This window comes from Drosophila arizonae, chromosome 2 (assembly GCF_054131065.1).
Source record: "Drosophila arizonae isolate 15081-1271.41 chromosome 2, UAZ_ARI_1.0, whole genome shotgun sequence".
NCBI classification, from domain to species: domain Eukaryota; kingdom Metazoa; phylum Arthropoda; class Insecta; order Diptera; family Drosophilidae; genus Drosophila; species Drosophila arizonae.
In genome coordinates this window covers 1,493,468-1,506,278 of record NC_142922.1, presented here as the reverse complement: position 1 = coordinate 1,506,278, position 12,811 = coordinate 1,493,468, and the positions used below count along the sequence as shown (strand labels likewise).

General features: G+C 36.6%; 1 protein-coding gene across 1 annotated transcript; it reads left to right on the top strand.

Moving 5' to 3' along the window:
• Positions 1-1,153: 1,153 nt before the first annotated feature.
• Positions 1,154-7,047, top strand: LOC108609291 (short-chain dehydrogenase/reductase family 16C member 6). Its single transcript, XM_018001049.2, has 7 exons — positions 1,154-1,561; positions 5,065-5,220; positions 5,281-5,457; positions 6,170-6,242; positions 6,298-6,475; positions 6,538-6,663; positions 6,737-7,047. Exons 1-7 carry the CDS (start codon positions 1,292-1,294, stop codon positions 6,822-6,824), a joined length of 1,068 nt encoding a protein of 355 aa, XP_017856538.1. The 5' UTR covers positions 1,154-1,291; the 3' UTR covers positions 6,825-7,047.
• The last annotated feature ends 5,764 nt before the right edge of the window (positions 7,048-12,811 follow it).

The window sequence follows — 12,811 nt, the reverse complement described above, 5'->3', positions numbered from 1 at the left end:
CTTAACGGCTTTCTCTTTGCCAGCTCCAGAGCCAACGCCATCGCCATCGAAAGGTTGGCAGACCTGTTTGCCATACGAAATGTTTGAGTGAATTCCATGAAAAAAGTAACTCAAACTTTTACTCGAAGGTGAAACAAATATGCGACAAGCCAAGGGCGTACAAATATATATATATAAACATGTATTCATTATGTATGTATGTATGTATATGGACACATTATGGATTTCTGTATTTAGTGCCAAATAAGTTATTGTAGCATCAAAAATATCAAGAATAGGTAAAGTAGCGACATCTTCTATTTATACCCTGTACTTATGTAGATGGGCTTAAATGTGTTTTCATGGCGATTCGACTTAAGAAGCTTCATCGTCTAGCCGATTTTATAACTGCATCGCTCTTGATATCCTTAAGCGCTAAAGACTTGAAAACACGTGTAGGTTATACGTCTATCCATCATTATCATTACTATCTATCATTACTCTAGAATAAAAATTCCCAAAGCTTTCCAGAGACCGAAAAAGCAAGAGGAAGCACATGTCAGCATACTTATAAATGAGAGTGCTTAAAGCCATTCATGAAGCTTATTTACATGAAATTAACAAATATTCAAGGATTATATATAAGAGTTTACTGATTTAGGAAATCTGTCTATATGAAATTATAAAATAACAGAGTATACCATTTTGTTATTGTCGCAAATTCTATTTGTTCTTAACATACCAATGTGTATCTATAAAACAATCAATATTTATCACTGAAAGTATATTTTTAACTAAGGGGTATATGCTAGTCGAGCACTCTTGCTCAGCTGAGCTTTCGTTAACTACTTACTTATGTTCAATGCTCGTGAAGTCGATCTCAAGACATCAGGTGAAACTGCCTACACATGCAGTACGCGCTCTCTCCCTCTCGCTCTCTCTCTCTCTCTAGCCATTCAATTCCACTCAAAAAGAAAAAAGCCAGAGCCAAGCACCTATTGCTGCCACAAGCGACTGGCATTGGGAGAGAGGAGAGCCGACTTGCTGTCGGCTTGATACACCAAACAAGATAACTCGACGACAACGATATATGTTCGTATGTATGTATGTACGTATGTATGTGAAAAAGTTGTCAGAGAGCGATCTGCAGTTTGTGTGGAAGAGTACGAAAAGTTGAGCGCATTGTTTTTAGTTTTATTTCATATTGCTAGCTCAACGCACGTGCGATTACATTAACGCTAACGGATAAAATAAATAAAAAATTGAAAATTGAGTAAATAAAAAATTTGCCTTTTTATGCAACTGCATAAACATGGTCGAAACAGCTACCACTACAACAATCACGCGCACCACATCGAGTGCAGCGCCCAACTCGCATGCTGCCCCATCGGCCACGCCCTCGCCCACCGCGGCCCAGGCGCAGCGGAACGATGAGACAACGCGTCTCATTTACAATCTCAAGATTATTGCCTTCCTGTGCCTGCTGCCGTTCGTGCTGTTCGCCGTGTTCCTCAAGCACCTGCTGGACTACCTGTTCGCCCTGGGCCTCAAGGAGAAGGATGTGAGCGGCAAGGTGGCACTGGTAAGCACAGGTGGGCGGGCACTCAGTATTGCCCAGGTGTTTTGCGTTCTATTCGTGTGCTCAAAATGCCAAAAAGAGCTTATTAAGCTGTCGCATGTCGCATGTTGGCTAACGAGCATATTGGCTCTGACGCCAGATTTCGTTTGTCTTGGGACTTGAAATGAGACTTAGCTTAGACTCTGTCTGTCTGTCTGTCTGTCAGTGGTAAAACGCCCACTGGAGGCGTGGCAGCGTGGGAACTTTTGCATACATTTTTTATACATATTATATATACATATGTACATACATATATGTATGCCTCGACTTAAGTTTATAAAACCAAACCGACTGGAGATATAACAAATTGGTCTTGACTTATTCCAAAGATGATATACCAAGAAATGGCTCATCTATAATCTATATCTCCCAAAGTTTTAGAACCGAGACTCAAACCAAATATTTCAGCTCAACGATCTGCACAAATCTGCAACTGATATTTACTCCCCCTCCCTACTTGCCCACCCCTCAGCTAACTACCAAGCTATCTGCTGACCTTGAGCGGGTATTGTGCAGTCAGCTAAGCCTGCCTTCATGCCGCAACTCACATTGCAGCAAATAGTTTCTTAATACTTCATATGTAATGCACAAATGTTTGTACATTCAGTCATATGGATAAATGAATTAGAGTAACGGCACATGTAGTTTTCATCTACTACCGTTACCTCTCGCCCATGTCATGCGGCTCAGCACAAATGGGTGTGGCTCGATTCGTCGCTTTCGTTTTGTTCTCTTTCAGTTTTTATTGCTATTGTACTAAAACAAAGTATTTTAGCTATGCGTTCCCTAAATAGTCAACGAGTGTATATATGTATATATATATATATATATATATATATGTATATATGATGTCAATCCATATTCGGCTGCCTTTGCCGCTCTTGGATGGGTTTTGAATATCAAATGAGCTCGGGGGAAGCAAGTGATGCCAGCACTATGACACACATAATCATATAAAAACGAAATATGTTTTTGTTTATAAACTTGGTGACTTAGAGGTTAATTGAAGCTGGCTTAACTAAAAATGAGACTTGGCTGAATAATGGTAAAAGTGTAGTTAGCTTTGTTTATAAATAAGAGTTTAGAATAGCAACAACGTTTGATAAACCAAATATTCTGAAATAAATTGAATGCATTAAGTGTATATTTAAAAATAAATCAATACATTTTATTTTGAGCGTGAGCGCACTTGAGAGATTGTGATATGCAACTTTATTATATATGAATATATCATATATGTATATATGTAGTATGTGTGTTATACAAAACGTTATATTAATAATGTTAATGAATTTAAGGTTAATTTAAGTTCACGCCAAGCAATGTAACTTCAATGCCTGAACAATTGCTTATGGCGCTATTTTATATTTCTCACAGACGTGCATACATACATACATATGCATATACATACATGTATGCATATTTTTAAACGCATGTCAACTCAATTGACCGTTACGGCAAGGTCAAGTTAGCTGCCAAAACTGATGAATGTATGTATCAATGCATGTGCACACACACGCACACACACACACACACACACACACATCGAACCGAGCTCTAGCATGTAGTCCATAAAGTTGTGTGCTTTATTATTGAAATTCCATTCGTATGGCGTTTTGTAGGTGGGTCGTCGTAAGTAGCTTCTCAGGTATTCGTCATGTCACTGAAGCTCGGATTGTTCTGTATTCTGGCGATCGCTCACACAGATACGAATATTAGCTAACCCACACAAATGCGCTGTAAACAGGTTTCTTTCGTATTTTGCTTAAAAGATTATGAACTTCACTTTTGTTTTCTTTCCATTAATGCACACAAAGCACACACACACACACACACACACACACACATATGCGTACAGCTGTATGTGTTTGTTTACATACCAAATTGATGACGTTGCCGCGCTGCTGCGCGCTGTCTGTGGCAACAGAAATGGAAAACGCAAAGATAACAAGATTCGTAGCCAATGAAGATGCGCAAAAAAGCGAAATAGATAACGAAGATAACACGATTAATACCAAATTAAGATAAAGCAGATAAAAACTTCCGTAACGTCTACGTGTATGTTTTTAAATTTTATGTTTTTAGCTGAGGCATTTACTTTAATGAAATTGCGATACCCTGTAATAAGTGAAAGTCTGTTAAGGGGGTATTGTGTTTCTCTTCGAGCTTATGTACTTGACAAATGGATATATAATCAAATACATAATCTATCATTACATTACACCTGGTATTTCGATCTGGTTTAATAGCCAAGCCGATCTCGACTCGAGGCGTTCATAAAAGCCCCGACTAAATCTGAAATCTTAATCCTTACTTCTTATATAGCAAGAGTAGATTTAGCTCATTTCTATCTATCCAGAAACTCTTTCCATTGCTCTAAAATTAATCAAATTGAAGCTAATTTGTGCATATGTTGTAGGACGTAAGCTCGAGAGATATCTGATTATATAAGATTAGATTGAAATAAAGTATCAAGTAATGTTCTTTTCAAATCACAATTTGATAAAAATGAGAAATCCAGTTCAGTCCTCATGTTTATATAAGAGCTATACAGTGCCTTTTACAATCCCAAAATAGATTAAATTCTTGAATAAATCATTTTGTTTACATCTTCTTCATTTCATCAGCCCTAACTCGAGGATATCTTCTAGTCGAGCACTGTCCGACTTAAGTGCTTTTACTGTGTATTTTATAAAAATTAAGTTTATTACAGTTCAAGTGTTCAATTGACGTTCAACGGGGGTCACATCATTTTAATTACGGGCTAGACTTAAATCAAACATAATCAGTTTTTGGATATTTGAACACACTCACACACACACATGCATAGCTGTACGTGAATGCCGTAGCTGAGTAGCTCATTGTTTGCAAATAAAGCCAATTAATTAGTACTAGTTTGCATAATGAGAGCTTTAGGGCATACATAAGGCAATTGCATACATATGCTTAAATGATTTCTACCCAGATATAGGTATGTAGCAAGTACATATGTAGACAAAAATGTCAATAACACTGCTAAACGGTAGTTTGAGTTAACTCATTAAAAGATTGGCATGCTGTCTCTGAAAGCAGTCAAGCTCTATTATGCTCTATAAGTTCTTTCTGTTGCTTAACTTTTTCTAGACACAGTCGAACCATTTCTCCACTTTTAAATTTTCAAGAAAACTTTATTTATTTTGAAGATATCGTCCTTTGAATTTAGTGGTCAGCTGCCTTATACCCTCACCAGTTCCTATCCCACTGAGCTCTATCTTTCTCCATCAAACGATAATTCAATAAATAAAAATTATATTTCAAAATTTCAAAATTCTTTTTATAGAAAAGAAATAATACATAGACCCTTTTCGAAATATCTTACAATATTTCAAAAATACCTAAGAAACAAAACTTTTTTATTTTTACAGTTTTTATATGCAACCCGATTCATATTGGTTGAACTTGGCTAACTAAATTTATGCCCTTTTTAGGTAACAGGCGGTGGCAGTGGCTTGGGTCGTGAGATCTGTCTGGAGCTGGCGAGACGAGGCTGCAAAGTGGCCGTGGTTGATGTCAATTCGAAAGGCTGCTACGAGACGGTGGAGCTGCTATCGAAAATTCCACGCTGCATGGCGAAGGCATATAAGGTGAGTGATATTCGCAGGGAATGAGATCATTTTGACGATCGATCGAACTTGTTTTTGCAGAACGATGTCTCATCGCCACGCGAACTGCAATTGATGGCTGTTAAGGTTGAGAAGGAACTGGGACCTGTCGAAATTCTGGTCAACAATGCTTCGCTGATGCCAATGACATCGACGCCGAATCTGAAAAGCGATGAGATCGACACTATCCTGCAGCTTAATCTGGGCTCCTACATTATGGTGGGTTTTATATGTACTTGAATAGGTCTATATGCGAGGTTCCTTGAAAATCAAGATCGAAAATTATGATTCGAGACTCCAGAATGTATAGCGAACTATAGAGTTTGCTATGCATGTAGAGGTGATTGTCACTTTAGGCATAGTCAACAGTGATCTAAGCAGTATAACTCATTAACTCCGATCCTTAAGGTCAGGTATATGTACCACTTGATGGATCTGTAAAGAATCTGATCTCCAGTATATACAATGTGTTTTATATCATAGCATTTATCATTACATTTGATAGGATTAGAATCTTCGCCCTGCTCAAAAGCCATCTACTCAACTTACTTCTCAAGCGAGTATACATATCATAAATTAATATAGTATATAAAATATAGAGTGATACCATTTCTATAGCAAAAGTCTGTTCATCTTGCAACGATCTTGAATCAAATTATCGATCATACGAGAGTTCGATTATTTATTATATCCGGTGGAACGTTGTCATCTAACTTTCAAGTTCTCCGGGTACTATTTAATTTGGCTGATAAGTTACTTCACATAGAATGATAAAATATAATCAGCAGTAATATCCTATCTCAAATGGTTATACATATCATATACTTGATTCATTGGCTAGTTGAACAAACCTCGTCATATATGTATATGTATATGTATATACTATATCATCAATCAATCAATATCAATCAATTTGAATGCATTTTTTTAGACAACAAAAGAGTTTTTGCCAAAGATGATAACACGAAAATCTGGACACTTGGTGGCAGTCAATGCATTGGCAGGTCAGTCTGAAGAAAAATTCAATATATATCCAATGTCTATTCATAACCTACATAGGTCTTGTGCCGCTGCCTGGTGCTGGCATCTATACGGCCACAAAATATGGCATCATGGGCTTTATGGAGTCTCTGCGAGCCGAGCTGCGCCTATCCGATTGTGACTACGTTCGCACCACTGTGGCCAACGCCTACTTGATGAAGACGAGCGGAGATTTGCCGCTGCTCAGCGATGCGGGGTAGATAACTATATAATACTATATATAATCAATGTATCATGTAATAATAAATTCGCTTTTAGCATCTCGAAGAGTTATCCCGGTCTGTCCACTCCTTATGTGGCCGCGAAAATTGTTAAAGGAGTTCTCCTGAACGAGCGCATGATCTATGTGCCCAAGATATTTGCACTCAGTGTTTGGCTATTCAGGTAATATTTGATATACAATATATTATTCAAATTTACATTTTCTGTAATATTTTATTTTCCATAACTTTTACAGATTGTTGCCAACCAAGTGGCAGGATTTTATGCTGTTGCGTTTCTATAATTTCGATGTGCGCAGCTCACATTTATTTTATTGGAAATGAAGTAAAAGAGAGAGAGAGAGAGAGAGAGAGAGAGAGAGAGAGAGTGAAAAAGAGAGAGAAAGAGAGCGAGAGGGTGAGAGGAAGAAAGTTAATAGCTGACTACAGTCAGCTCTAGAAATTTACATGTAACTATTTATAGACAATATTTGTTAATCTAAGATTTGCATATTATTTATTTATATAAAGCAAAATCGAATAATACTAAAAAATACTAAAAAAAGGTATCTTTCATTTAAAAATTTAAATTAACTTATTAAATTAACTTATTAAGATGCTTTGCAGCATTGAAAAATAATTAGTAAATGTCTCAATTAGTAATGTAGGCAATGTATGACTAGAGTATAACAGTTCCACACCAGTTGTATAGTTACTGTACTACATTATGACAGATTGCTGCTGAGGTGCACTACATTGTTTATGAATTATACGTAAGGTATTATAAATATAAATGGGAATGAATGAGTGAAAAGTCATTCATAAAGTATCGCCAATCATAATCTGAACTCAGGCTTGTGAGCCAAGCTAAGCTGTGACTCTACGAATCACTGGGTCGATCACTTTGGGGAGCGTAATCTAAGTACTATATATTCCGATTATTAGCTGTTGAATAATTAATGTTGAGAAACTCTATAAATCAAAATAGAAATGATTTACTCCACCCATTTGCAATGTGGAAGCATCAAACAATCTTCTTAACATACTAACTGATCTTAAAAGCTTCAACTGATTTATATTAGAGTTTTAAATATGCTTCAATATTGTCATAAGAGCATCGCATCACTATTTATTTGTGCAGCTGAAAGGCATTTCAAAATTGCTTTCAAAACTCACTTGTAGGAGCAACATCAGCAGGTAGCACTTGAGGCACCCCTCAAAGGCCACTCACCCATATGTGGCATAGCTTAAGCATCGGCATTACTGTACACGAGCAGCAGCAGAAGCAGCAGCAGCCACAGCAGCTCAGAAATAAAATCTAATTTGAGCTCGTTTTCTAGATTTGATGTTGCAGCAAGGAGGACCCCCAGGCACCTGACATGCGGAGGAGAGACACAAGCCCAGGCACAACTCCACACTCTGGCGGCTCTGGCGCTCGATTGGATGCGGCTGCGCATGCGTAGCTGCATTGCACTGTGATCCATAAATAAAAGGGACTAATTACTTATGTGCTAGGGTTACAATTACAGTCGTCGTTCATTGCCATCGAGTGTTTAATAGCTCCGCTGCACTGCACTGCACTGCACTGCGCTCTGCTCTGCTGTGTTCTTGCCCCCGCGGAGTTGTCGGCTCGTAACATCGTAACATCGATCGATTGCAGCGTCTGCTCTATGAGCATATTTCAAACATTGTTTTGGGATTTGCACTGTTTCGGAATATTGTGTATTTTTGTTTATTGTTTTGTTAGTGGTTGTCATTCAGCCCCATCCTCTACCATGGTTACGGCTTCGTCTAGGGCCATGCCCTGGCCCGCATCACATGTGCACTGGAGCTCGGCTAAGTGAGCGAAGACATTTCATGCTTGGCGCTCCATGTGGTCTACCTCTTCGTTCAGTGTATCTGTGCTCGCTTTCATGTCTCTCCATGCCTTACTGCATCGACTATAAAGTAGAGTTCATTTTTTATGACCTCAACACACGAAATTACACGAGAGGTTAGAAAAAGCAAACTCTGCAAATATGCATTAAATAATTTTACTTTTTTTTTTTTAAATTTTGTTATTTGATTTTATTTGTATTATTTTCTGTATTATTGATTTTACACTAACTTTTTTATACCCTGAACCCATTTTCAATGGGAAATCAGGGTATAATGGTTTTGTTGAAATGTATGTAACAGGGAGAAGGAGGCGTGGCAGACCCCACAAAGTATATATATTCTTGATCAGGGTGACGAGCTGAGTTGATTTGGCCCTGTCCGTCTGTCTGTCCGTCTGTCCGTCTGTCCGTCTGTCCGTATGTATGAACGCGTCGATTTCAGAAGATATAAGAGCTAGAGACTTCAAATTTTTTTTTTAAATGTCCGTAATTACAGCGCGCATATCAAGTTTATCATTAAAATTCGATAACTCATCCCGATCTTTTTTATCGATAAAAAACCTTATCGAAAACCAGTTATAAAATTATATCTTCTACACCTTTATTGCGAGAGTCTCCAAATTTTTAATGTATGCTTATATGCAATTTATACAATTTCGGTTTTTGTTAAAATTTACCCCCACCCTTAAATTCACCCCCTCACCCTCACTTTTGTAAAAAGCGTATTTCAAATACTAGAGACTTGTGCTTTGGCAATTACATGCATATTCATGTTATAATCATAATCTGAAAGTTTCATGAAGATCGTACGTCCATAAAAAAAGTTATTAAACAATTAAGTTCTCATAGTAAGCGCACACTGCAGCCCATGCGTGTTTATGCGTGGGTGCTTGTGTGCGTATGTGTTTGTGTATGTGTGTGTATGTGTTTGTGTATGTGTGTGTGTATGTGTATGTGTGTGTGTATGCGTTTGTGTATGTATGCGTGTGTGTGTATGTGTGTCTGTATGCGTGTGTGTGTATGTATGCCTGTGTGTGCGTACGTGCCTGTGTGTGTGTGTGTGCGTGTTTCTTGTGTAAGCTGAAAGACGCGAAAAATTATTGAAATATCTATTGCTCCAAGGGGATCTCGTAGTCGAGCAGTCTCGACTAGAGCTTTCTTACTTGTTTTAAACTATTTTAATTGTTAATATTACAAAACTGTTTACTTATTCAAATTTCTTTTTACATATTTTAGCTTTTATTGCTGGGGTGTTTTTTTTTTCATTTTTATTTTTATCTATTTTTTTTAAAATTAATTTTTTAGATTATATATTTTTATTTTTTAATTCTGATACATTTATATTATTTTTTTGATTTATTTTTAATTTTGTTTACTTAGTTTTTATTTATAGTATTCAGTATTTGTAATTCATATGCTTGTTTACCAATTAAAAAAAAAAAAAAATTAAATTAAATTTAAAATTCAGGTTTCTTTACTGCAGCTCATCTGTTGATTCTATTATATTTTTATGCATTGTTGCATCGACTATATGAAGATCTGCTATATATATGATTTTATATCAAACTGTATATGACAAGATCTATTCTTATACTACTGTGTATACCCCTTTCAAATAGGGTATGCTGTGTTTGTTAAGTTATGAAATGAAGGCATAGTAGAGACTACAATATTGAAATGAATTTAGGAAAATCGAATCTATCTATTAAAATAGACTAAAAATGGGTATAGAAGTTCACGTAGTAAAATGTATGAACTAATTTTTTTTTTATGTTTAACCTAATCTTAAACAAATGAATTTTCAATGCTCAATTCTTTTTTAAAGGATATCTCCAAGTCTGGAACTCCCAACTACTCCAATTTTACCTTTTGGTTTCATCATTCCTGTTGCGCTCGTAATATTAATTTCCACTTGTCAAAATGTCATCTTAAAATGGACTATTTATGAACTTATTATACAAAAAGATTTCTCCGTTTTGTAAACTCTAAAAAACTCGCTCTAAAAATAGTCGCAGGCGGAGCGAGCCGCGCAAGGCAAGCCACTCGATATGAAGATCTTTTTTGGCCCCATACTGCGGTTCAAGTACAAACTTTTTCCTTCCCTGTGTATATGCTGGCAAGGTGTCACATGGAAATGGAGAATTGACATTGAACTTTCCATTAAATTTATAAAATTCTATTGGGAAAAAATATTAATTTAATTGAATTAAATATAAACGGAGTGACTGAAGGAGATATTAAAGTATATCAGATTATGTCAAAATTGATCTAAAATTATCCATTGTATAAATAATAAGGAAAAGTCAAGAAGATAATATCAGAATATGTGAATATCAAAAGCTTTTATCATTGAATATCAAGGTATTTCAACATTTCATTTCATTTCATATTAACTTAAAATCAATGCAGGACTATTCAAGTTACCCCGGCTAATCATTTCCACATGTAAACATCAAAAGAAGAGTAATTTCTTTTTTTTTGGTTTTTAGGGTTTTCTGAACCCATGTTAATAATAAACATTATTTACGCCTTCCTGTAAAATTCAGTGCTCTACATAAATAAAAATGCGAGAGAAAAAAACAACATTGAAGGGAATCCTTAACTAAACAGACAGCGCGAACAGGAGCTGTGCCAGCTGTGCTGTTTCCAAAACACATATCCTCGCAACAAGCCACACATTTCAAACTGTTAAATTATGACATTCAACTGTCTGTTCAAGTGCCGCTACTTCTGCTCCTGCTGCAGCTCCTGTTGCGTGAGAAAATATTATCCTTGTACCTAAACGAAACACTCACTCACACAATCACATTCACATTCACATTCACAATTGCATTTGCATCGCTTCTGGTGGCTGCAAGTGTTTTGCAGTAGCATCATCATGTCCCTCAGCAGCTACCACGTAGCTGCCGTTTCTGTCCGTCCTGTTCGTCCTGCTAGTGCTGCTGTATCAGGTTGCTAAGTAGTTGCTGTGTTTTATTTACATACTCGTTCGTTAAGGGAGAAGAGTCTATTGGTTGTTTTGATATAAATCGAGATACATCTCGAATACACTTGAAGCGAGGCAGTTGATATTATATATGTATGTATACTATATACAATACATAGTCCGATATAGACTTTTAGCTTGAGAGCGACGCAAATAAGTTGTAAAAAATATAATATGCAAGATATGATAATTAAAATTGTTACTATGTATATAATTGATCAATATCAAAATGTTTATGACATTAACTTATATAAACGAGTTGAATATCATTATTGATCGATTATAAGCTAAATATACTTGTACTCTGATCGAATACTTTATTACTGTCAATTTCATTTGAAATATATATTTACTTGAGTTAAACTCTCGTCACGTATCGATTATCATTTATATCGAGACCTACAATTTACTATAAATACCCGTGTGCAGCTGCTCTACAAACGAATGGAGAGTTATATATAGACGCCCAAGGCGATTAGATAAAATGAACATTCACAGCTGTCCATTCTAATTCTAAGTTCATCTTACAAAATTTATCAGCTGTAAAAGCTAAAGAGAAACTCCCACTAAACTGACTTAGAAAAACTTCTTTGAAATTTTCAATAATTGAATGCGTGAACAAGCATTGCGTAGTCGTTGATCCCCCATTGTTAGGCTCTTAATTGCCCCACAGCTAATTTATTTACTTTGGTTTTGCTTTATTTTTTTATTTTTTATGACTGTTTCAGTTTTTTCATTTTTTTTCTTCCTAAACTGAAACATATGTTTTATTCCTCTCTAGGCTAGAGCTCTCGCGCTATGGAGAAAGGATCTGCAGGATACTAAGCCGCTGTCTGATTAGACGCTGCAGCCACTCGTGACCTGCTGCAGCACTTAGGAATTGGTGTTGACAGCGACGCTGAGAAATTGCCTCACCCACGTTACGCTTGCTTTTTTCTGGGTTACTTATGGAATATGTTAAAAAAATAATTAAGATTCACGTTTTCCCAGCACTCAGCTTAACACTTTCACTTTCCACAGCAGCTGCTGAGGCAGCCTCTGCCTAGCCGCGGGAAACTCTGCCAATCAAGCATATAAGATGAGCTCTGAGCAGAAGGTGCGCTTGGTCTTTGTCGACTTGCTAAGCCAGACTTTGAGGTTCCAAAGAATGTTCGGTAAACTTAAAGGAATTTTTGAAAATCTTTCTCTCGCTCTCGCTCTCTCTTTGTCTCCCTCTACATCATCACAAATACTCTTAAAAACAACCTTAATTACAATGGAGTAGAAGACATATATGTTATTGATAATAAACTTTGAGATTGAACAGCAGGTTCCGAATGATGGAGCAAGGCTCAGCTGCTGCTCAGCTCAGCAACAGCATCTCAAGCACTTGAATTTATCTATTCGTATAATCCTAGCCGAATCAATAATGGCACATAAGTGTGCTGAGGCTAGAATTACCTCACTTAAAAATCAAGTAAGAACGTTGC